Genomic DNA, 26008 nt, shown 5'->3' on the forward strand with positions numbered 1-26008 from the left:
TACTGGTTTGTCTAGAAAAGAGTAGGACACACAGGAAATCTGTGTTCATGAAGCTCAGCTCTTAAAAGTGCCCTCGACTGTGTAAAATGCATTTATCTGTATGTTATTTAAGAAACAATTTTTTCTTCTCCTGAGCAGTGCCAGAATGTTTTTATTTTTAGAGCCTTTGTTTGCATATTTTGGCACACTGCTGAAGAACAGTGGGAATGACACTTCCAAAGGTTTTGTTTTACTTTTGGTTGTCAGTGTCAGCTTGTCATAGCTAATAATGCAACATCATTAGTTACTGAAAATATATTTTGTAGCAGAGTTCTGTGGCAAGGCCCGCGGCTCCTTTTTTTCCCCCTAAGCTACGGCATATTTGAAAACACGGTCGTGATGCATGCTTTTACAACACAACGTGGCAGACCTGCGGCTCAGATTAAATTGTCTGAGCCTGTCATTTGATTGTGCGTTTGTTTAATGCGGCTTCCCAGCTGGGTAGAGCAGTTTTTAAGCACTGTGATTGGCCCTGATTGGTGTCCAAACGCCAGCCAGCTAACAAACTTTGGTGAATAAAACAAACTGAACCAGTAGCGGAAACGTATTGGTCAGGCCTTACATGCGGTCTGGCAGGCGGGCATGGTGCAAAGGCTTGCTGGTGCAGGCAGGTTAGACAGTAAATTGTGCTGGATGATGCGGCAGGCAAAGTAGTGGAGAGCGGTCTTGGAAAAAAAGACAGGCCCACGCAGACCTCTACTTTGTAGATTATTTGATTATTTCACTATCTTCTACAATAAATCATGTCTAGAGTGTCAAAGGACTGATTTGATGATATGAATTGAGAACAGGCTAGTAGTGCAGTTCATTTATGCCTAGCTCTGCACAGTGAAACTCTGCTGTGTCAGTGTGTTTACAGTGGGTTGCTGTTTGTGCTGAATTTGTTGAGTCTTAAGGGCTTTTTAGGTATTTTGTGACATTTGTTGTTCAAAATATGATACACAACAAGCTACTAAATCTGATTTTCAAGAGTCTGCCAACCGTGAAGGAGCAGTCCTTTTATTAAACTGAAAGGCTGAAAGCAAATGAGGTAGTCACTCACCCCACTGGCAAATAGTCACATATATATAGCCACAATTAAACTTTAACATTATGCTTCAGGTGACTAGCTGACTAGGCAAGGATTACTTTGAATGAGCTCATGGCGCTTATGACTAGTAAAAATCCCAAAACACAAAAAGGCAATTTTTCATACATTCTCTTAAAACCCACGCTGAGAGAGTATGTGGATTTTTAATTACAGTTCTATGTTCAATGCATTCAGTGCATTCTTGTTGGTTTTTTTAAGTCCTACTCCCAGCATTGTCCTATTGATGTTTTTGGGTGCTGCATAGCTAAACCCTCTACTAACTGTGCTCTGTCTCTGCTCCCTCAGGTACCGGTTATATGGGCAGTGGAAGAACGAGACGTATTCCAGCCACCCACTGTTGGTCAAGGTCAAAGCTCAGACTGTGGACAGGGCCAAATACATTATGAAGTAAGTCACTTTGCAATGCCCACTTTATCATTACTTGTCACATACTATCTTTCTGAGGGTGTCTAATACCTGTATGTGGTATCTTTTGTCACCTTTCGCTGTTTCAAATCCAAGAACACCAAGTCAGTACTTCCCAAGTTGTCTTCGAGAGAACAAACTGAAATCTGAAATTCTCATTTCTTTTCATAGAACATTATTCTCTGCCATTTTTATCATGCCTCTCTTCATCATGCCGTCTTTTCTTTTAAAAAGTATTGAGTATAGTGTAGGCTGCAAACACGTTTGTGACTTAATTAGCTAACGTTATTGATCGTCCAGCTTTCTAGTTGGCTAACTTACTGTATTACACAGGGTGTGGGCAGGTTTCCCAATTCTGACCCTCCAGGACTCTGCATCACCCACTACTTGTTGGTTAAATTTTCTTTGTATATCTCTAGTGCCAGCGTGTCTGTGCTGTGAACTGTTAATGTGTTACGGTGCTTTGTTGTTTCCCAAATTCACATATAATTCTTCTTGAGTGTTTCCATGTGCACACTGTAAAGCAAATTTGGAGGACACGAGCACACATGAACTGGAATGGATAAATTAAAAGCATGCAGACGAGTGTTAAATGTTTTGGTTGGTTTTTTCTCACTGATTTCAGTTGAGCTGTATGAAGGGACAATTTAACTCAGACAATATTAATCAATAGTAAGACTCGGAATACAGATGTGTATGTTGGCCAAGTATTTATTCTAACACCGTTCCACTGTTGCAGACATCAACAGGAACGTTTTCATCATCAGCTGACAACCATACAAATGTTTTCCAATTGCTGTGAGGCTTACAGAAGTGACTGTTTGCTTTCCACTCTTTGCATCTTCCTTGTGTTTTTAATCTGCTGCTGCCTGTCTTTCTTGCTTGCTCTCTTTTTCCCAGGCGATTGACCAAAGAGAATGTGAAACCATCTGGAAGGCAGATTGGCAAGCTGAGCCATAGCAATCCCACCATCCTTTTTGATTATGTAAGTGTTCTTATTATTTTATGGTCTTGAACATACACTAGTGTTAGTCCCATGATGTCAGTAAACTACAAAGCCAAACTGATTGCAAATTTTGGCAGGAGAATAGGTAAATAAGCAAGGTGCTACAGCACATGTCAAAACCAAGTCCCCCGTATCTGACTCAAATTCACCCCAACCACCATCACCACCCCCCCCACACACACACACACACACACCTCCCTCTTACAGCATTTAATATAAATAAGCCTTGCTCACGCAGCAATTGGAAAAGGATGCATCAAAACGTCATTTAGGGTGCTCAGCATTTTCTTCATGTGTGTCTCTGCCTGCAACTTCATCAGCATTTTTAAATGTGGCCCTCTGTGTTATTGAGTTCACCTGGCCTGCAGATATGGAAGTGCGGATGCATGTGCTAAAGATGGCTTTGTGTGCTGGTGTGCACTGAACCTCATTTTGCCTCTTGACTTCATTTGTATAGTTATTGCTGTGTTGTTGCTGTCTTATCACTTTATGCTATTAAGACACTGTTGTATCTCTCACAGATCCTGTCTCAGATCCAGTGGTACGACAACCTAATTGGTCCAGTCGTGGACTCCTTGAAATACCTCACATCTCTCAACTATGACGTCTTGGCCTGTATCCTTCACTGATTCAGATTCAGTCTCTGAGTCAGACAATAACGGAGGTGGTGTGTCGGGGTGGGGTGGGGAGGGGGCTGTCTCTGGTTTGCTGGGTTGTTCCACTTAACTCTGTCTTAAGATTGCATCATCGAGGCTCTGGCCAACCCAGAGAAGGAGAAGATGAAGCATGACGACACCACCATCTCTTCTTGGCTTCAAAGTATGTTTCCTAACAGTGAAGTTTATGAAAAAGGGCGGCTGTTGCTGTGCAGCAGTATCACACCATTCACTTGAATGCAAAATGAAAACAGTAATGTTTGATATGTTTGAATAATGCACTGACATGTAGCAATTCCTCTTTTCTACCAAGGTCTGGCAAGTCTGTGTGGAGCTGTTTTCAGAAAATACCCAATTGAGTTGGCTGGCCTCCTCCAGTATGTGACCAATCAGCTAAAAGCAGGAAAGAGGTAAGTAGCTCCAGACCAGCAAGGCACTGGCATATCATGACTGGCTTGCAGGATATGCTGAGTCAAAGAACCAATCCCATCGGCGTGTACCTCCAAGCAGTCACTGGGTTAGTCATTTCTCCAGCCTGTTGTGAATCTCATTACAACCAAGCTACAGGCAACAGCAGAAGAGTGACTACACAGTATCCAGCAAGAATCTGTTTTAAACTTCCATTGATTTTGGACAAGTAATCACATTCTTCATGCTGCCTTGAATATCTTTGATTAACCTAACCCTAACCCTTTTTGGATAAACAGTATTTGGTTCAAGAAGATAAACTTTGATAAACCCCATAAACAAATACAAAATGGCAGCAGCAGTTGAGGCTGGAAAATCAGGCCATACAACAGAAACGGCAACGACTGCCAATGAGAATGAAATCTTGAGTAAAGTTGTGGGTTGAAGTAAATCTCCCAGGGAAGCAATTCTACCACTTTTTATTATGGAGAGGTAAATCATTACTAAAGAGGAGACCATGGCCAGTCCCATCAAGGATCTTTAATCCAGGTAATTCATCCAAACCACTTGAAGTCAGTGCAGAGGGCTAGAGCACTCTGGCGCACATATCTTCTGAATAAAACAGCAAGAGCAAAACTGTTGTTCAGAGGGATAATAGCGAGAGGAAAACGTCAAAGAATCTCTTATGGCCAATCAGAACTTAATTCTGGTCACCATTAGTAAATTACCTGAATCTGCAGATGACAGCGTTGTAACAGAGATAGCCCGTTTTAATATTAAGTGCTGACTCCGCCCACCCGGGCCAGTTTTGGCATACGCCGGTAGCAATTACAAGTGGACCCTATCCTACAGTCCCTGCTCTCAGCGGAGGGAGGGGGCTACGCTGTGTGTGGGAAGCGCTGTGATCATCAGACCTCTCTGGATTAGACGAGCAAGTAGAGAAAACCGGCATCAGCCGAACCAATTTATTGCCAAATGCTTTGGGATTCAACACTTTAACATTGCTTCCCATGGTCAGAAAAAGTCGCCAGATTTGTAGCTAGTCGCTTTTGAGAAATAAAGTCGCCAGGGGGGTCTGAAAAGTTGCTAAGTCTAGCGACAAAGTCACCAAGTTGGCAACACTGGTGTATGCAAATTAACCTATAGACCAACATGCGTAACCGGTCAAAAATATTCTCGGTGGTTAACCGATTAACGGTTAACCATTGACATCCCTACAGCTAAAAACACAAAATGTGGTATAAATGGTGGTTTTATAAAATGTAAAAGATACTTGACTTTTTCTTAAATGTCTATCCCATTGCTCAATGATTGAGGTATTATGCCTTTTTAAAATCGTATTTCTATTGTCAAGTATCACTACCCAAATGCCAGAACAGACGTCTTTCAGAATTTTCCCTCCACTCCCACCTGATTTCTTTTCAAAAAGGCGGCCTTGATAAATTTCTTCAGAACATCTTTTGATTTCAGGTGTTTGATTAGATGTCAAAATATTGTCACAGTCCTACACATTTTAAAATGGCAGCTAAATTACACTGATTTCAATGGAAATAGATTGTATAAACATGTTGACAATGAAATCAAATGTTATTCTACTCTTAAGGCTTTCAGTTCTTAAATTGTGTGTGTCTGTCTCTCGTTGGGGAAGGTCACATAATCGTTTGTGACACCGAATATCTGACTCTTTTTGTATCATAATAAAATCTCTCTGCTAAAATACACAGTTGTTGAAAATATTGAATCTTAGCCTTGCATGTGTGTTGTTGTCCCCATGTGAAAGGCTGCAGGGACAGAGCTGAATGTAGAATGAGGACTTGTGTTTTGCTGACTGGGAGGTTTGGCAGCTTTAGAAGAAAGGGGGGAATCATTACAAAGTTGTTCTCTGTGTAATGGCCGCAATCAGCCAATGGTGAATCACACATCAGCTCAGATCAGCCCGGGCCCACAGGGGTTTTAAAACGGCGTGTACTGTACTCCTGTAGCCATCATTGCTTATTTGTTTCACATGTTCAAAAATGCACTTTGCTTTCTATGTCCCCCCCCCCCTTGCAGTTTTGACCTGCTGATCCTGAAAGAGGTGGTGCAGAAAATGGCTGGCATCGAGATCACAGATGAGATGACCTCAGAGCAGTTGGAGGCCATGACTGGAGGGGAGCAACTCAAAGCAGAGGTACAGACCCTAGTGCAGTTAACATTCCCTAATGCAGTCTCCCAAACATCTCCAAGATCCCCATCATGACCTGGACCAGTGCTGTGCCAGTCCTCAGGTCCATGTCATTGACGATGTGGTTCTGTCCACAGGGCGGCTACTTTGGCCAGATCAGGAACACTAAGAAGTCGTCTCAGCGTCTGAAGGATGCACTGCTGGACCACGAATTGGCCCTGCCACTGTGTCTCCTAATGGCCCAGCAACGCAACGGCGTGGTTTTCTTAGAGGGCGGAGAGAAACACCTCAAACTAGTGGGCAAGCTCTACGACCAGGTATACACCCTCCCTCCATATTTTTCCATTATTCCATTAAAATGATGTAGCAGACAAATAATGTCCTTATCACTTCTTCTGGGTCACTTTTCTATCTGCACCTGGCATCTTAAGTTCTTTTTATTTCCTCAGCAGAGATTGTGAAATGAAAATTATTTACTTCACAGCTCCTAACGCCGCCAAGAAGATCTAATACTCTCTAAAAACATATTTTTTTAATCATTAAATTAGCATCAAGGTAACAATGATGACTGTGTGTAAAAGTTGCCCAGACATTGTATCAGAAAACGGGATTTCCGTCTGCCAATGAGTGCTGTTGGAAGCCAATTCAAGTCAGCCTGAACTGCTTACTTTGTAAACAAATTCAGCTCACCATTTTGTAAAGCGTTGGTTACTTAATTTTTGATATGATTAAATTACAATGAGGGCACATTTTAACTGTATTGGAGTTAATCGAAACATGATGTAAGCATCTTGAACGTTTGCTCTCAAACATTTATGTAACCTCACAGGTAGGACGTGGTAAGATTAAGGAAAAAAACATATAGTACATTCCTTTAAGCTGTGCACTATAGTAATACTGTGCCTCTCCTAGCAGTATTAACTTAATTGTAAGTAAATTTTTAACCTTAAAGAAAAGAGTTGTGGGATTAATAGTACATTATTAGGGCTCAATAGGAGAATGTAAATGACAGATTCTCCTATTTTGTTTTCCTACAGTGTCATGACACGCTAGTGCAGTTTGGTGGTTTTCTAGCCTCCAACCTGAGCACAGAGGACTACATCAAACGCGTTCCCTCCATTGACATCCTCTGCAACCAGTTCCACACGCCACATGACGCCGCCTTCTTCCTGTCTCGGCCTATGTATGCCCATCAGATTCTGGTGAGTTGACTACTCTGTTGTGTCTGCCAAGGCCTCAGTGTGTAATGTCCCATCCTTCTGTCTTACACAGCACTGCACTGGCATGTCATTGCAATAATCACATGTACCACCTTTTCATCATGGAGAGTTTTTGAACTAGAAAAAATGTAGGAACTACTCACCAAGTTGTCTCTGCACAGTCCAAGTACGATGAGCTGAAGAAAGCAGAGAAAGGCAACCGGCAGCAGCAAAAGGTACACAAGTACGTGGCAGCCTGTGAACAGGTGATGGCCCCGGTGCACGAGGCCGTGGTTTCCCTCCACCCGCCCAGGGTGTGGGACGACCTCCGCCCCCAGTTCTACGCCACCTTCTGGTCTCTCACCATGTATGACCTGGCCGTGCCACACTCCGCTTACGAGCGCGAGGTCAACAAGCTCAAGGCCCAGATCAAGGCCATCGAGGAGAACCCAGAGATAGTGAGTAGTTGGTGCACAGCCAACACCACACAGCCTACACTAATGCATCAATCATTACCATTTTTACATCTTACATTTGGCCATTTAGCTGATGCTTTATGGCTTGCAATTAGGGCAGCAATAGAAGTAGCTTAGCATTCTAGATCACGAAAAGCAGCCAATACTAAGGACTGCAAGGGTCAGAGGCATATCACCCTTAGAATATTCCTGTGATCTTAGAATGATCATTTAAAAGAGAAGTGCTAGGAAAATGTATAAATTAAAGAGAGAGAGAAGGGATTACTAATTTGGTTAAGACTCTTAATAGAGAGGGATTTGGTTATTACCTCACATTGTGGCAGTAATGGAAGTTACATCACTGTTCCATTGTACTTGCATTACAAGTCCTTGTCAGTGTTGTGTGTTAAAGTGTTCTTGTGGTTTCCTTCTTCTGTAGCCTTTAAATAAGAAAAAGAAGGAGAAGGAACGCTGCACCGCCCTGCAGGACAAGCTGCAGGAGGAGGAGAAGAAGCAACTGGAGCACGTGCAGAGGGTCCTGCACCGCCTCAAACTGGAGAAAGACAACTGGTTGTTGGCCAGTAAGTACACCAGTGTCCATGTCAATCAGTGCCATTCATGAGCAGGTTTTTGGCTGGTTAATGAGGGTACCAGGCAGCAGAAAATTATGCACAGTCTTGTGCAGTGCTATGGGTTGTCAGTTGGGTCGGGAAAATGGTGCATCACCTAGACAGAAGTTGAGGCGAGATGATATAAAACCATGTGGAATTCTTTCATTGACCCCCGTTATACCTGGCATTAACATGCATCCTGGGTGATCAGATTGTGTTCAAATGGAATAAAAAGGTAAAATGCGTCCAAGAGGCATTATAGAACCAATCACCCAAACCACCGGAGGTGGTCAGAGACACATTTGGCCGTGTTAATAACAAAGTGAAAATTCAGTGCCTCCCAAAAGCACATATAGCAACTACATGAATAGAAATAAACTTTCACACAGAAAATCCAGACAGCACGTGCAAATCAAACAGCTGGCAGGCAGCTTGGAAAATATTACGGGAGGAAATTATATACCTGGCAATATGCATTTTACAAGGGAAAGAGAAATCCAATTTCAATGTGGATACCAGAGACTTCTTATATATCTGGACATGAGAAGCCTGTTAATGCCAGGTGTAAAGGGGCCCATTAAAACCTGTGTAACAACATGTGAGCTAACTGTAATGCACCTCCTGCCTGTCTCTGTTACTGATACAACAAAAATTGCTTACTGACAGAATCCACGAAGAACGAGACCATAACAAAGTTCCTGCAGCTCTGTCTCTTCCCTCGTTGCATCTTCTCTGCCATTGACGCTGTGTACTGTGCCCGCTTTGTGGAGCTGGTCCACCAACAGAAGACACCCAACTTCTGCACCCTTCTGTGCTACGACAGGGTAAGATACACATTAAGATGATGACGATAATATCTAACTAAACCACATTTGTACAGCAGTTTTCTTAAAGCTACAAAGTGCTGTAATATAGAAGGAACAAACATTAATAATGGGCTATGATGAAGGGAGGTCTTGGCTCCAATATGGCCTGCTTAGCAGAATAGAAGTGGTACAAATATCATAAAAATAATAACACTTAATAAAAGGTTGAAAATCCACTCAACAGTTCAACAAAAACTCAAGTGCACCATCAAATTAAAGCCAAAAAAGGACACCTAATAACTGCCGGCTCATTAAGGCCCTTTCTGTAAAATTCAGAAAACCTATTGGTCATGAAGATCTTCATCACTCGCCCCGTTGTTAGGTATGATGCCTTAACGGTTAACTGTTGTACTGTGTGGTGTTGGTTAACATGCCATGTTGTGTCGCTCCGCAGGTATTCTCTGCCATCATTTACACGGTGGCCAGCTGCACAGAGAACGAGTCTCGCCGCTACGGACGCTTCCTCTGCTGCATGCTGGAGACGGTGACCCGCTGGCACAGCGACCGCGCAATCTACGAGAAGGTGTCTGGCCGTCTCTCCAATGTTATTCATTTATTTGTTTTCCATTTCCTGATGTACACATGCCGTGTAATAATGTGTTACCGTGTAAGTTGAGCTGGTAATTGAGCTGTCTCTTCTTCTGTGGTTGAAGGAGTGTGGCAATTACCCCGGCTTCCTGACCATCTTCAGAGCCACAGGCTTTGATGGAGGGAACAAAGCGGATCAGCTGGATTACGAGAACTTCAGGCATGTGGTGCACAAATGGCACTACATGCTGACTAAAGTGAGCCCCCCCCCCCCCCGGTCATTGTTAAGGAAACTTTTTCGTGAAAATTGACTTTTGAAAATTCTGCACAGATATTAGCATTCAGCGCTGTGTGGAAGGTGTGTATTTATCAGTAATCATGTCCTCCATCCCTGTACCATCCAGGCTTCAGTCCACTGCCTGGAGACGGGAGAGTACACCCACATCCGCAACATCCTCATCGTGCTCACCAAGATCCTGCCCTGCTACCCGAAGGTCCTGAACCTGGGCCAGGCGCTGGAGTGCCGTGTCCACAAGATCTGTCTGGAGGAGAAGGAGAAGAGGCCAGACCTCTATGCCTTAGCAATGGGGTAACGCAGCATTGTGTGCAGTTCAGCTCTCTGTGGAGCGTACAGTGTTGTAAAAGTAACGTGGCGACATGAGGAGTCGGTGTCCCGGAAAAGGACATCTGTGTAGTTTGCTTAACCTACTGAGTTTTATGAGGTTGTATTATATGGTACAAGGCGAGATTGTTATGGGTGTTTTTTAACACTTGTGCTCAGACACTTAGGTAATGAAGTGGCAAGAAGTGATTGTATACCGGATATGTGTTTGTGTGCTGTTATAAAAAAGGGGTGGTTAGTCTTTGATGTGTTGTGAATGATTTTAACACATACTGAGAGCAGACAGTCGATCCTTTTTAGTCAGTTCTAGAGGGGACATGGGTGACAGTTTATTATCTGTGATGTCTAAGACATCATCTGTGGGTCTAGCGCGTCTGTAATTCAGTTTTATGGTGTTGATCTAGAGACAGCAATCCCTATCTTCTACCCTGCTTAACAAGATGTACTTGTCAAGTCCACACTTACAGATAGACACTGATCACCACGTGTGAATGTCCACGCTTGTCTTTATTTATAAGATAGTGGAGTATTTTTCTTTGACGCTATGATGGCTTAGAGGGATATAGATAGGGTCTCATTTCCATTTTGTGGAAAACACCGTTGGCCTTAACCACTACTCTCTGTGTACCTGTGTGTGCGTGTGCTTGTGTGTGTGTGTGTGTGTGTGTGTTTGTGTGTGCTGGGAAACCCTGCGCTGATAAAACTTGAATGGCTGAGTTTTCCTGTCTCTGTGTGAAAGTTACACTTGTTGCACTGTGTGAAGTTCTCTTGAAGTTGCCGTCTCTGCCTTGTGCAAACCCTTTATGCGTCTTGCAGTTATTCAGGTCAGTTGAAAAGCCGGAAGGTGCACATGGTCCCTGAGAATGAGTTTCATCATAAGGAGCAGCCAGTGCGCAGTGCCACCCCTGCCAGTCAACAGAACGGCCCTGGCAGCACAGGCAAGCCCGCCACCAGCACAAGCAAGACAGAGGAGGGGACGTCCGAGGATGGAGGTGAGTGCAGAGAGAAACGGCAATGACAACATGTATCCCTCCAAGACCGGGATCGCACTTAATGCGCTGAATGTAGGGCTGCAAATAATTATTATTTTCATTATCGAATAATCTATCGATAATTTTTTTGAGTAATCATTTAGTCTATAAAATGTAAAAAAGAATAGCAAATGCCCATCACAAGTTACCAGAATCCAAAGTGATTCTTAAAGTTGCTTACTTAGACTGACCAGCAGCCATTTGTGAATCTGTACCCAGCAAAAGTTTGGTATTTTTACTTGATAAGTGACTAAAATTATTAATCGATTATCAAATTTGTAATCGATTAATTTTCTGTCGATCGACTAATTGATTAATCGACTAATCGTTTCAGCAGTTGAATGCATTACTCTCCAGTGGAGGTTTATTTCAAATGAGAGAATCTGTTATTGCATCATTCTGTTTCAGATGCATTGTGTTTCAGTGCAACTGTTGCATGCATTGGGTTTACTTGCCCTTTTTGCTCGCTATTTAGAAGTTAAGTGTGATCCTGGCCTAAGAATAAGCCTCTGGTTGGCATCTGTTTTATGTGTAACAGGTGGCACAAATCTAATAAGCATGTCAGTAGTTGTTCTATCAGACATTGTGCTCATACAGTTCATGCTTCATTTTTACACAGATCGGGGCAAGGATAAATCTCAGGGGACCGCAAAGCCAGTGAACAAAGCTAACAGTGCAGCGGCCAAAGTGACCACCAGCAATGGGAATGGTGCTCTGAACAGGTAGGCATAGAGCGGCGTGAAAAGCTGCTCAACTATCTGAACATCATATCACCTTTGATGTGCCAAACTGCAAAAAGTGATCATGTCGAAGTACATCTAGGTATTGAGGTATTGGCTATAAAGTGCTCCTGAAATCTGACATTTGGCCTTATTTGAATTAAAAATCTGTCCCTTTGCAGCACCAAAGCAGTTAAAGAGCGGGACGACAAAGAGAAGAGCGGGAAGGAGAAAAAAGAGAAAAAGGAAAAGACGCCAGGCAGCACTCCAGAGACAAAGGGGGAGAACCGTCGCGAGAAGCAGAGGGACGAAAGAGCAGGGAAGGAGGAGCGGGCGGCACGCGAGGGTAAGGAGAAGACGCCCAAGGCAGACAGGGAGAAACTGAAGGCCGAGGAGAAGAGCGCCAAAGAGGACAAGGCCAAGGCCGGCAACGGGGAGTCCAAGGAGCCGTCCAGGGAGCGCGACACCGTCAAGGAGTCCAAGAGCAAGGAGAAGGGAGACAGGAGCGCTGTGGCCGGGTCCCTCAAGTCGCCAGGTGCCAGATCAGAGTCTGCCGAATCTGAGAGGGGTGAGCACCCTTTCTGGTTGTCTGGAGATGTATCGAAATATTTTAACACACATTATATGAAAGCTCAAATGAAAACTCATTTCAATTTTCTTGTCTTTTGCAGATCACAAAAGACGAAAGCTCGACAGTCACTCTTCACCGTCCCACTCTTCGTCTGTTAAGGTTAGTATGGCCTGAGGAAGGCTGTGCCCGTTTCTTCTCTATCTGCCGGAGCGTTCCCAGCCGTTGCACATTCCAGCCCTCAAGATCACCAAGGAGAGTTGTCGTACATACAGGCGTGGCATCTGGAAATCCCAACCAAAACCATGGGAGTTGGAAGCATTCCATGGACATTAATGTAATATTTTGCTGAATTGGGGGAAAAAACCTTCAAGGACTTAGCCAAGAGAATAATGTAAATATTATTTTCATATTGAAATATTTCTATATTTTCATATAAATGAAAGCAGTCATAGTGCCTTGGGAAGAAAGAATTTTTTTTTTTTTTTTTTTTTTTTTTTTTTAACGCATTTCTACAGTCCCTGTGTATTTTTTGCTTTTTGAGAAAAATATTCACCTGAAGTACAACAGCTTGCCAAATCAGGAGGTTTTCCAATGGCAAGCTAAAAAGAAGAGTTTTTTTCCCCACTAAGATTTTTTACAATTTAAAATAGTATCCGAGATGATTTTTTTTTTTAATTTTTTTTTTTATTTTTTATTTTTTTTGGCGAGCTGAGAAGATATCCTGGTTGAAGTGCTGTGAAGTATTTTTGCTATTCCCCTCAATGTGCCGGCATCCAGCGCAGAGTAGGATGTGTCCAGCGAATCCCTATGTGCTACAGGAGCGCCTTCCTGCTGCGGCCGAGTCATCTGTCCCCCTTCTATCTCAGTGTGTTCAAACCTGCCTTCGCTCCAACTCAAGATGCGTGCCCAGTCATTCCTGCTGGCCCCTACAACGCTGTCCCCACGACTACCAGCCATCAGCATCAGCATCCCTACTACCTCCCGACACGCACGCAACGGAAAATCAGAGCCACCAGCAACTGAGGCCGACGGAGAAAACGAATGTTGCAGTTTTGAATCAGCCAAAAACGGAGAGGAAAATAAAGAAAGCCTACCCCTACAAAGAGAGAAAGAGAGAGTGAGGGAAAGTGTGGGCGAAGCCTGAATCGTCTGGAGCGTTGTCCAAACCACTGGAAGCTTGTGATAGGTCTTTATTTTACCCTTCCACCAGAGAAATAGGCTCCCTGTGTCTTATCCATTCCTGAACTGTAAGTGACAGCAACAGTTACCTATGTAGGGATTCAGTCAAGCACATAACAATTGAGTGATTTGTCTTACACACACACACACACACACACATAACACCCATTATTTACAGCACTTGCACTTTAGATGTATTGATATACCAGCTGCGCTGTAGGCCTTTTTATAATATGCTGCCTGAAATTCCAGACATGTCTTTGTAGTAATAAGACTCCCATTTATTTCATATATGCTCAGGGTTTTCTATTTAAGTATTGACATTCCAGATGTTGAGCCTATGAACTCTCCTCTATGTAATAACCTTGTCAAAGCCTTAGTCCTTGAAGGTCAGAGGTCAAGGGAGAAGTATGCTGTTGGTCCGGCCAGCCCAGACTCCCCACCCCCCACCCCACTTCTTCCGACTCTCTACTGCTGTCTGACAACCTCCTCCCAACCCCCCACCCCCCTCCCAGCTCATCTGTCATCTCCATTCATTCCTACAGGACAATAGCAACGAACCCAAGGATTCTGCATCCAAGGTTTGAACTGACTCTACTACTCATACCTTCTCTTGGACCGTTTATCTGCTTTCTTTGTCCAAGAGTGTGTAGTTGTTGTCAAGAAATGACTCATTTTAGATGTCCGTAGTTGTCTCCATCTTTCCATTTTATCACAGTGACACTTTTTAATGAGGAAAGTAGTAGTGGATTGATTCACATGTATCAGCATCTAGTCGATTCTGATTCTTAAAGTTTTAACTTGCAGTGGGCAGGAGATCATGTTGAGTTTTATTAGCCCATTTAACTCATAGGGAAGATTGGAGTGTGGGTCCATGACAAGCAGTAGTTCTTTATCTCCCTTTGATCACTGTTTGTTGCCCAGACCAACTCATTCACCATGCATATGTTGCCTTACCAGCCTTATTGTCTTATTGATTCCTAAATAGAATAATATTTGGACAGTCGGAGACATTAGGAGATCTTTAGACTTCTCTAAGATGGTTCGCTTCTCGGTCTAGGTGCCTTGAAATGTCTCCTTCTTAAAAATAAATTCAAGACCAGAGTAAGACAGAATTTTAGGTACAATACTAAAGCAGGTGATTGAGGAAAATGTACAATATCCTTCGCTTGAAAGACATCTCCTTGAAAAGTGCCCCATATATTAACAAACGAAGGGCTAAATGGAAATCTGACCACAGAAATTTATTGTAGTCAGCAAATCATCATCATTAGAGCTATTTCTAGACCCAAATAGTATTAAGAAATACACATAGGGGATATTTGTATATAATTATACTGCTTTTCAAAGGTGCTGCATAAATGGGAGCATCTTAAATAAAAGTAGTATTAATAATTGCTTGATATTATTAGTGACAGGGTGTGTAACAGTGCCAACATCTGTTGGGCCTAAAAAATTTCTCTCTCCTTTGTCTTTGTATTTATCTGTAGATATTTGTTAACCTTGTCCAGATTGAATACGGAGGCTGTAGATGCAACAAGTGAATAATTGAAATGCCATTCTCAGAGATTTTCCCATCAATTAGCTGCTGATTTTTGGAATCAGAAAACTGCAAATGACCAGTTTGCCTCATTTAGTAACCACCAAGCACTGTGTTGCATTGCATTGCATCAGCTTCTGTCAAACATAACATTCACCGGATAGGATCTATCAGCTTTGGACCATATTTTTTATTTAAACATCCATTCTGTGTTAGCATTTTTGCAGAAAAAAATGGAAATGTGTCCAATATTCAAAATGTAGTGTGAAAAGTATATGTGGACAAGTTTCCACAAGTTATTTTCAACCGGTTAATATATTTTTGCGGTCATGCTGATTGATCCTGTTCAAAGGTTTTGCCACTTAACTGTAGAGTTCTACGCATCTCAGTTTGCGGTTGCAGGGAGCGCTACTTTCCAGTACAGTCAGACTGGCCCCAAGGAAACTCAGTCGAACCCAAAAGCACCCAAAACCTGTCCTTTTCAACTCCGTAACACCCACACGGCATCCGATGTTCTGGTCCTCCATGGGCTGAAACTGGAGCATATTGCAGTATTAGATGTTATTTTAAGTGAGAAAGTTGGCAAGTACGTTCATGTACTCTAATACTGCGATTTTGGATATAGGCACTCCAATGAGTAAAACAAGTAAACAATACCTTCAAGCTGAAGCAACAAAATCCCGTTCTTCCATTTATTCTGATGTGACTTGAACACGGCAGAAGACCGGCAGCCAGCAGAGTAAACAAGGAAGTGTATGAGCAATGACAAAAAGTATCAAATGGACTATTAACGTAGATGCTGTGTGATAATTGTTCAATCGCAGCTATTTAAAGACGTGTAACTGCACTGTGAGTGTTATTGTGTTTAATTGCTTTTTGGGTTCGCCTGTTTGAGTTCCCATCGGCCCGGTCAGATTGCATCGGAGAGCAGCGCTCCCTGCGAACTAGAGGTGCATATAACTCTACAGTGAAGTAATTGACAAAATTTTGATCAGAATCGATTGGCAAAACCTAGTAAATTAAGGCCCAGGTTGAAAATGGCTCCAATTATCCTCTAAGAGCTCTTTGATCTGTATTGGTTGTAAAAATCCCAGTCAGAGCATCACTAGTCACTAGTTTTCTTCACCACCAGCTAACTGCTTGTTATTTACGTTTTACGTTTTTTTTTTTTATATAGTTTATTAGTTTGTCACATCCATATGTAGTGTTTTTTTTTCCATATATTTAAATGTCTGAGAGAATAGTCTGTTGTGTATGATCACTCAGAAATTTGGTAACAAAGCAACATGAACAATACAATAGTCTTTACACTTGTTTCTTTGCTAATGTGGTTTATTTATAATGCAAGATGTGTTCCGTATTTGCTGTGGCCTTGTGGGTTAGTTCTGCACTACGTGAAAGATACAGGCACCCTACAACTGACTACATTGAAAATCTTAATGTGTTTTTTTGTTTTTGTTGTGTATATATAATTGTCTTCACAGCACCACATCACCTACAATTCAGTTGCCCGGTCCAAGAGCAGAGAGAGGGAGACGGACAAGAAAGACTCAGAGAACACACAAGGCCGATCCAAAGAGAAGAAGGAAGAAAAGGATCGGAAAGAAAGGAAGAGAGTGAGTGTTTAGAAAGACTGAAAAAAGCACTTTGTGAATTCTGTGTTTGAGAAGCACATCTTTGAGAATTTATTTGCACACTTGTTCCTCAGAGTTATTGAGTGTTCGGCCGTTTATTGTAGCTGCCCCAGGGATCTGTAGACACCACCGGCATTAAGACTTTTTCAGGCTTCACTTGTATTCAGTTGTATTTGTTTTAAGAAGCAAGTCTATAAAACCTACTTTAAATACATACCGACTCTGGTGACTCCGATTATGGAAAATCTTTTTTCTGTGTCTTAGGTCGTATCTTTTATGGAGTAAAATGTGTGTCATTTAACGAAATACAGAACTCTAAGCCTACAAGATGGATACCTTGGCTCTGTGTGTGTGTGTGTGTGCATGCGTACGTGTGTTTGTAGAGCGTGAGTGTGACAAAGCAGATGATGATTTATTCCTCTGATTCCACAGTTCAAAACAAGCTAGAAACTCCTTTGTCATGCTTTAAGGTTATCTGTAATGGTTTTGGTTTTGTGTTTGTTTTTTTTCACTAGCGATCTCTTTTAAAAATCTGCCTTTTCTATGTAGCTTTGAGCTGATTAGACCATTACAAAAACACATAGTTGCACATTAGTTACACTTGTTATCACAGAGAATCAGGGGATGGGCTTTTTAAAGTAATTGTTGGTAAATGCTCCACTAACATCTGATGTAAATCAAATCACTATGGTTAGGATTTTCCCTCACCACTGTTAATGTGTGTTATCTCGTTTGTCTTTCAGGACCATGCCGTCAGCGACCGTGAGATGAGCCAAGAGTCTAAACGCAGAAAGGACGAGAACGGAACCAGTAAGTTTGGCCTCGACAAATCTCACGTCAGATGTTAGCCGTGTATTGCCAGCAAGTACGCAGCAGTGCACACAGATACACTTTTAAATAAGCTTAATCCTCTCTCCCCAGATTCCTCCAAAAACAGCAAGAGCACCAGTCCTTCCTCTGACTCCCCGCTATCAGTCGAAAAAGAGAAGAGCAAAAGATCCAAATCTTCCAGCAAAGAGAAGGGCGAGTCTGTGAAACCTGAGAGAACTTCCTCCGGAGGCAAAAAGGTCAACTAAACGGCTCCTCGTCTGCACAAGTCACACAGTCTCCCCCTCTCTCCCTGTCTGTTTTGTAGAGGATAATGTAACATGTAACATGAAGGTTTATCAGTAGGGGGCTGCGCCTTTTGTAGATTATTTGTTTCCATTGTTCTGCTGCTAGTTTTACATGTAAAGTGGTGATGTAGCCTTATCTTCATTATTACTGATTATTGTGCTTTTTTCCTGCCAACACTGTTGTTTTTTAATCGACATTTCCCTTTTCGTTCATGTGCTGCAGGAGTCCAGGCACGATAAAGAGAAATCCGACAAGAAAGAGAAGAGGGACAGCAGCGGCGGAAAGGAAGAGAAAAAGCAATATCCTTAAACGTATGGAGTGACACCTAGATCAGAGTTGTGGGTTGTTTGTACTGTTCACAGTCTGAATATTTTAATATTTGTAGGCTGGCATGGGGCTAAAAGCCCAACTTTTACACTTAAACCAAGTTTGTAGTCAGTAGCTTCATATTTTTAAGGAGAGCACTGACTCTTGCATTTGTAATCTTTATTGAGAGAGTAGGAATCGTGAGAGGAATAAAAACGAGGGGGGCACAGGAGATGAGATGTGGTGAGCAGTAAACATTTAGTAAAGGACAGAGGAGGTTTTCCACTTTCCTCTTTCCATAAAAATCAGAGAATTGTTTCCATTTTTATGCATTGTGTGTATTAAACGCACTCGGATGCAATAACGGCCAAACTCGCAAGGGATGCTGTATTGCATTGAGAGGCAAGCCATCAGGACTTGTAAACACCTGTAAACACAATTAGTACACAAAGCCTCGGCCTACATCCATTTGATTTGTCTAATTTTAACATTTGACTATAGACTCACTTCTGGCTAGAATAAAGGCAATCCCCCCTTAAAGGACAGTTCCAGCGTGATTTGGGCTTTTGCTAATTTTTTACATTTTCTATCCCTTTAATGTTAATTGTGACAGTTTCTACATACACGGGCGTGATTAAAGATATTTACCTCCGCCAACAGAATTGGACGACAAACCAAAGCAAAGTGCCTAAAATAAAGCTAGATTTTACACAATTGCGGCTTAAAATTGGCGCCCTCTTTACTGGGAGTACCTCATAATGTTTAGACAGCATTTATTTAAAAATATTTACTTTGACAAACAAGACGAGGAAAAATGGCAAATATCAGTAAGTGAATGCAGGAAATGAGGAAAAAGCCAATCACACTGGAATTATCCTTTTTAAACGTCAAATGATCACTAAACTGATTGGGCGCCCTTTAACTTGCATTTCATAATTTCGGTAGGACTTTTAAAGGGCCAGTGCATCTCAAAAATAGTGCCGTTGTGCATTAATAGAATAATGCAACTTAAGGTTGAAAATGGAATTTGTAGTCACAGGTGTTTTATATGCACACTGCCACTATTCACAAGTATTAATAATCTGTCATTACTTACTGTTAACGGAAAAAGCAAACATTATTTTGAGGGTTGCTATTTTTCAAAATTCAATTTGACAAACTGTCTTGTCAAATAATAATTCGTTTTTAAATGTATTTTGCTAGCTGTGGTCTTCAGATTTGTTTCCAGATCAGTTAAAATGACCAAACCCACCCACTGGACAGCTGCTCTGTTAAATCCAATCTGCATCCTGCAGTGTGTTGGATCGCACCTCTGAACACCACAGCTGAACAACAAAACATAAGCAGTTTTTCCAAGTGTGTGTGTGTGTGCAGTTTTACAGTATACAGTACACATGGCTTTGACACCGCTCTGCAACGCTCATCTATGCTTGTTTTTTGGAATATCTTATTTTTTCTTTTTCCCTTAACACTCACACTCATAAATCCTCTGACAAGCACAGATAATGTGCACTAAAGCAGTGAAGGTAAGATCTGATCATGTTCTTTGTAACTAACTGTTGAGGCGACAGTGTGGTCAGTATTTGATGTCTGTTCTTTCCTCCCCTCCTCCCGTCTGGCCTGCAGCAGAACTGGAGAAGCTGTGCTTTTACCCGCAAGACACCTGTAACCCCGTCTGTACCATGTTGTTAACTAGTACTCTCATTTCTGCCTGTGTTGTTTTTGGTATACTGCCCGCAAGTGATGTTAGTTGTAGTATCTCAACTTTCAGATCGCCTCTTTATTTTTCATTTCAATGTTTTTTCAGTAAACCAGCTGAAAGTGTTTTTTTTTTGTTTTTGTTTTGTTTTTTACTATTCAATATGGGCACAATGTGCTGTTCAAATCACAAAATGTTATTCTACTCAGAAAAAGTGGTTACTGTATTAAATGGTCTTTTGGTAGCATCTGGTCATGGATTCAATAATCTCATGCTTGAAAAATTTTTATTTTTTATGTCATCAGGCTTCGCTTTTGCTCGTTTTATTGGCGTTAACATGCTTTCCATATTCACTTACCTCATATCCTTTAGAGATACTTGTCTATTTATTTCTCTCTACCTTTTAATCCAAGTAAGAATTTAGGCATAGGTGAGTAAAATACAAAGGACCAGTTTGTATATTATGTGTACAATAATAAAGAGGGTAACATGAAATTCACGCCATGTTATTTCTTTCCTTTTTTTTTTTCCTTTTTTTTTTGGATGTCCCTTACAATGTCCTTTTGTGATTTTGTGTTATCAGGTTTTTACATAATTTATAAGATGCCAGTTCTCCCTTGATGCAAATATAGAATTGTAAAGAAAAATCAAACAAAAAAAAAATTCTAAAGCTCTGTACTCCAAATACAACTGTTTCGAAATGACTTTTTGGAGTTTTTATCTGCTGTACTCGACGAGTGTATGCTTTTTTAAAAACCAATAAATAATAGTTTTCCTAGTGTGTCACTTTGATATTGTCTCTTACCCTACTTTCTTTCCTGCTCTTCATCACCAGAAAGTAGTTTAAAGAAACTCTCAAGTCCCATAGTGGATGTATAATCTCACATTTTGGATTTTGTAGGATTTTACTGTTGAAAGGGAACCTCAGATACACTTGGTGGGATGGGCACTAGGAACGGGACGAACCGCTTACCTCAATACAATTCGATACAACCACAATACAATGTAATAAATAGTTCAGTGACAAAGTCTGACTGCAGATTTGTTTTTTTCTGAGCCACTAATCTTTTTAGCAATGTCATTGGCTTGCTAGAATGTAAACAATTTAAAAATGTCATTACAAAGTGCAAATAATATAATTTGGATGGAGAGCTTGTGAAACTGTGATGGGCAAGCCGTCTCATTTGTGATTACTACAGCAGAATAAAATGGAGCTAATACTGCGATACATTTTTCTGCCTCACGATACGTATTATCATATTTTTGTATTGCGATACATTGAATTTCGATATATCGTCCCATCCCTAATTGGCACTGTCAGGTATAACACACACTCAACACTCAATTTACATTTCCTGGATTCTCCTGCTCCTACCAGTGTAGCATGTTGACCCAACACAACTGAAATACATTTGGGGGATTCGTGTAGCTGAAGTAGCTTAACCAGAATTCATTACTATGGATATACTTGAGCTCAACTCGATCCATAAGTCAGTATAGTTATTTGTCCGCTGGTAAGCTCCGACCTTCACACTGACAACTGGATGGAATGGTTTCCTGTGTGTAAAACAATCTGATGAATGTCCCAAAAGATGAATATAAACCTGCTTTTATTTAGGAAATGTAATAAAATCCTTTGTACATGGCCTCTCCAAAGAGGTTCATTATGTCCATACATGCAACTCTCATTGTTGAGGTGCAGTTACAAATGAATTGGAAAAAAAAAAAAACCGGATCAGATGTTGTGTCTGTAGGCTTACTTAACCAGGGTCCGTTTCAGGTTGCAGTTTGGTAAAGCTATCACCAAATTCACATGCACTTTATTTGGGGAGAAAAGGATGAGAGAGTCTGAAATACTAAACAAATGAAGGCGTACATGATTTGTAGCATTTTCCTTAAGTTGATAAAAATGTCATTCATACAAACAGACACAAGCTGTTTCATTCTTTGCTCTTTCCTCAATGTACAGTTCACCAGCTAACCCTCTGCATTATGCATAGACACAGAAAGCTTATCACAACCAAATAAGCTATGGTGTGTTATCAGTTACCAAAATGTTGAGATTCACAGCGGCAGATATTGCATTTACATGAGAACAGCTTCTAAGTGTGTACAAAGTGTCGACTGAGGCCGTAAGCTCAATGAAACCATTTGAATATACTGTTATTTAAAAAGGGGTCACTCTCCTATTCTCTAAAGGAATTATTACTGTTCGTTTGAAGATTTCAACAATATGGCACTAAGTGATTAAAAGCAGATCTCATTTCAATAAAAAATGTTCTTGGTTCAAAATTTTGGCAGTTGCGACAAATGTAACCTCACTGTATTTAAACCAAGCATCTAACTGAATACAAAGACAGTTGTATATGATGTTGTCCAACAGGCTTTGAAAACAAATCAACAGCACCTAAGCAATTTGAGATGACCACTAGTTTCATATTATCCACATTTTCTGAGTAAAAAATGGGGTAAAATATTGTCAGTTTTATTGATCTTATCCTATTGATTGATGCTTGTCCTAAATATTATGACACTGAAAATAGTCTTATAGTAAAATAAGAAAATGACTTTACTTCACTAAATATAACATTTATCCAACTTAAGATTTCACCACAAAAATATGTCTGTAAAGGATTCAAATGACTTAATAAGTACTCCAGGATGTTTTGATTGCAAATCATGGCTTTTTTTTCTCTTCCAAATAGAAAACACAACTTCCCCAAACAGAAATTACAACAGTTCATCTAATTTTCTTTTGAAGCAATGTTTTTGCCCTAGTTCCAGATATATATTTTTTTCAAGTGAATTAAATTTGAATTGCATTGCCATGACGCTGAATGCTCCATAAGGCACTACAAGAGGCATATCCCATATTTCCAGAAGCACAAGTCCTGTTGCGTCATTGCCCTCCGTTAATGTGACAGGCTTGGCAACCCAGAATGAGCACTTGTTGACATTAGGCTTGTGTCCAAGCTGATGACAAAGGCTGTTGCCTCCAGGATGCCAGCCTCAGTGTGTTGGGCTCACACAGAGCGGCTGTGTCTTCATCCAGACGCACCAGTGGGAAGGGACACATTTCACCTCTGTAAAGCCAGCAGACGTGCAGAGAATGAGCATCAAAAGCCATTTCAAATTTGAAGTGAAACGTCCTTTGGCTGAAAATCAAGAATTCAATCAACACTGTAACTACTGCTAAAATTTCAACAAATGAAGACACTGGCAATTTATGATCAAGGTGACTAGGGCTGTTCCATTCCAGAAATTTAGGAATCAACTCCGATTCCGATTCCAAGTATTGGGAGTCAATTCCAAGAGTCGATTCCAGACAAAAATCGTTCTTGATTCTCAAAAACTAAAACATAGGGGATGCAAGCAGATCTTGTCAAATAAACAGTGCAATATTAATTGCAAATTTGACATCTTACTTTGTTTTCATCTTTCTCTAAACCAAAATACCGCCACACTAGCGATGTGTGTGGGGTAGAATTAGACATTTTCTCAACAGTCAGCGGCAGCGTCTAATACCTGGTCTAATTCTCACACTGTTGCTCGGCAAACTTGAGCCACTTGTACACTTATCAGAATCGCCAGAGAGGAATTTGTCTCTGAGATTCACTCGGGGAATCTACATTTTCTGTACTGTGTGGAATCAACAGCACAGCTTTGGAGTCGATTCTCCATTTCCAAATGCCTGGAATCAAAGAATCTAATCTTTTTGGAATCGACTCCCAGCCCTACTAGGTATGACAATCCTCCTCAAAATGACACAGCGAGCAAACAGACATTCTCTCAGATGTTGGTCAGTAGGACAGAAGACATACCCTCTAGATTTTAACGCTTTCTGTTCCATACACGTTGTAGCCTTCTCGGTACGTGGCAAAATTCTGGGTGTTTGCCGGAGGGGCTGGCTTAAAGTTTTGGGCATTCTTAGCCAGCTTCAGTCTTTTGGTTTCTTGCCGTGACTTATAGCAGAACTCTATCAAAGCCACAGTCATTGCCAGGCCAAGCCCTCCAACCAGAATATAGAAGACTCCAGCCACATTGCTCAGGCTTAGTGCACTTGTCTTGTCCTGGGGGAGGTAGAGAGCACGGTTAAGACTCTGGAAGTGACAGTTTGAGGCTCACCTCAAACAAAATGTACATCCACACCAACAGAAATCCTACAGGTACATCCAGCCTCACTACAGATTAACTAAACATTCCCAACAACTCTGAGGAGGTAACCAGTTGCTTCTACAAAACCCCTTGGAGACATAGTTGCCTAGTTTTGAGGTAAACTGGGAGCAACTTGGTACTTAAAGTGTCCAGTGCCTCTCAACTGCAGGAGAAAAGAGCCAACTCTCAGGCTGTTTCTACTCTACCAGCTGGGTCGGTGAATGTAGAGAGAAAGGCTCGATCTACTCTACTTCATGGTCTCTTTACGAGGCCACCTCTAAAGGAAGGCGGTCAGTGTCGTACAGGTCTAAACATTAAGCCCTCGATTCACTACCATAGCTTCTCAACTTAACCTTCAACACACTGCAGTTTACATTTTCAATCAAAGTGGCAAGCTGTGGAAGGTGAATTGAACCATTTTGCTGCTATTAAAAGCCAAACGGTAATATTGAAATTCATTTATGTGAGTTTTACCATTTGCATTTTAACCCTGAGGGATGTTTTGAACTCGGAGTGGCAGTACAGACTCTAGTTCCAGACCTCGCAGGTAGGTTAACTGGCTTATGAATTTCTATAAAATGATTAAGTGTTTCCAAAACGCTCCTTACTGTGACACCCCATCCTTCAAACGTGACGACTGAATACCATTTGACCACTGTATGGCCAGATGGTATTCAAAGGTCAGTTTGGAGTTTGTCAGAGTAAGGATGCTTGTTGCTAAGCAGCATTGCTTTATGTTGATGGTGTTAATATACACAGTCTGCAAACAAATGAATAAGAACACCAATAAACTAAATTTCAATAGAGGTTTGGTCAACGGAATAGCAGTATAATGGTTACAATTCTGTGATTCAACTTTTCATAATTTTATGGTATGAATAAAAAAATAATAATTTTGCATAATCATGCAACTTTTTTAAAGATTTTTCTAGATAGTAATGAAGTCATGTTTAAAGTCATGTAATGAGTTATGAGTGGGAATAAATTAGGCTATGTGTCGAGTAAGAGTAAGTGTATTTTAAAATGTTTTGTAGATGTTATTCTAAGGGCAGACAGTCAGCTATATGTCATGATTAAGCATGTCTGACAGAATGTATGCTTTAGATGTTTGCATATGAACAGTTAAAGGTCAAAATGCATTTTGCAATCAGTATAAAAAGACCTGCAGCGACTGACCTTACTTCCAGAGTCCTTGGTTCCACATTCACCCTTATCGTACCACCATTTGTTTTTCAGCTTGTCTAAGATGCCTTGTTCACTGAGTTTCAATACTGCAAGGTTTACAGGAGTTCTTCACGTGGGAAATAACATAAATAACATTTTATTATGTTATTTTATGTTATTCAACTTTTTTAAACTACTTTATACTGTGCAAAGCGATAGAGTAGGGTCTTGGCCAAGACATCACAGATAGCAGGCAAGACTACAGTAGATGTGACCTTTCATAATCCATGACTACCCTAGCATGCCAGACCCTACCTATATCGCTTTGAGTAATCGGCACACACTGATCAAAAGACAGAATAAGATTTGAACTTGCAGAATAAGAAGCTGCTGCATAGCCTTACAGGATGAATGCAGTAATTGCTAAGGGCACATATTTGTTGCCATGGGCAGCCTTTTAAATGTTCAGCAAGGTGGATCTAACAGGAACCCTTTCTTGACTAACAAACAAAAAAATAGCAGTCCAATTTCAAAACATCTATGGATAGCCAATGTCTCGCAAAATCGCCCCTTTAGATCCCACGAGTGTCCCATGATGAAAAGCAAAAAGCAACTTTTTGCTCCAAAAACATTAGTATACAGTATGGATTTATCAGTCTGGTTATCTGCAGTAAGGTTTATTCGTTTTTATTAGTGTTTTTTTCTGTTGCTCTGCAGCAGTTTATTGACTGTAAGACAGCTCTACTCCTCAGGATCTTTTCCAGTCATTTGATGCCAAATAGATTTGGCTGAAGGAGTCTCTAGAGACACTTTTTGAACCAAATCCTGGATGAGGAGAGTCAGTT

General features: G+C 41.2%; 2 protein-coding genes across 3 annotated transcripts in view; one reads left to right on the forward strand and one right to left on the reverse strand.

The window, feature by feature from the left end:
• thoc2 (THO complex 2) overlaps window positions 1-20111 on the forward strand; it is a 31663-nt gene extending 11552 nt beyond the window's left edge. The window contains exons 15-39 of one of the 2 annotated variants that reach the window (XM_071916586.2): window positions 1415-1516; window positions 2435-2519; window positions 3062-3155; window positions 3279-3359; window positions 3510-3606; window positions 5657-5774; window positions 5906-6085; window positions 6806-6970; window positions 7150-7425; window positions 7862-8003; window positions 8700-8857; window positions 9294-9422; window positions 9553-9684; window positions 9832-10016; window positions 10866-11041; window positions 11700-11802; window positions 11982-12367; window positions 12471-12529; window positions 14095-14130; window positions 16574-16705; window positions 17467-17533; window positions 17645-17790; window positions 18062-18138; window positions 19624-19671; window positions 19772-20111. In XM_071916586.2, coding sequence (XP_071772687.1) covers window positions 1415-1516; window positions 2435-2519; window positions 3062-3155; window positions 3279-3359; window positions 3510-3606; window positions 5657-5774; window positions 5906-6085; window positions 6806-6970; window positions 7150-7425; window positions 7862-8003; window positions 8700-8857; window positions 9294-9422; window positions 9553-9684; window positions 9832-10016; window positions 10866-11041; window positions 11700-11802; window positions 11982-12367; window positions 12471-12529; window positions 14095-14130; window positions 16574-16705; window positions 17467-17533; window positions 17645-17790; window positions 18062-18138; window positions 19624-19651 — 3154 coding nt within the window. In that variant the 3' untranslated portion in view covers window positions 19652-19671; window positions 19772-20111. The remainder of the gene's footprint in view (window positions 1-1414; window positions 1517-2434; window positions 2520-3061; window positions 3156-3278; window positions 3360-3509; window positions 3607-5656; window positions 5775-5905; window positions 6086-6805; window positions 6971-7149; window positions 7426-7861; window positions 8004-8699; window positions 8858-9293; window positions 9423-9552; window positions 9685-9831; window positions 10017-10865; window positions 11042-11699; window positions 11803-11981; window positions 12368-12470; window positions 12530-14094; window positions 14131-16573; window positions 16706-17466; window positions 17534-17644; window positions 17791-18061; window positions 18139-19623; window positions 19672-19771) is intronic. The other variant, XM_071916587.2, reaches the window with a different exon arrangement.
• Window positions 20112-22757: 2646 nt separating this feature from the next.
• The window catches only part of LOC139925310 (glutamate receptor 3), a 73172-nt gene continuing 69921 nt past the window's right edge, over window positions 22758-26008 (reverse strand). Inside the window, exons 15-16 of the mRNA XM_071916633.2 lie at window positions 23666-23914; window positions 22758-22927 (exon numbers count right to left, since the gene is read on the reverse strand). Of these exons, the coding sequence (XP_071772734.1) occupies window positions 23669-23914 (246 nt within the window). The 3' untranslated portion in view covers window positions 22758-22927; window positions 23666-23668. The remainder of the gene's footprint in view (window positions 22928-23665; window positions 23915-26008) is intronic.

The sequence above is a fragment of the Centroberyx gerrardi genome, chromosome 11 (genome assembly GCF_048128805.1).
Source record: "Centroberyx gerrardi isolate f3 chromosome 11, fCenGer3.hap1.cur.20231027, whole genome shotgun sequence".
Taxonomy (NCBI): domain Eukaryota; kingdom Metazoa; phylum Chordata; class Actinopteri; order Beryciformes; family Berycidae; genus Centroberyx; species Centroberyx gerrardi.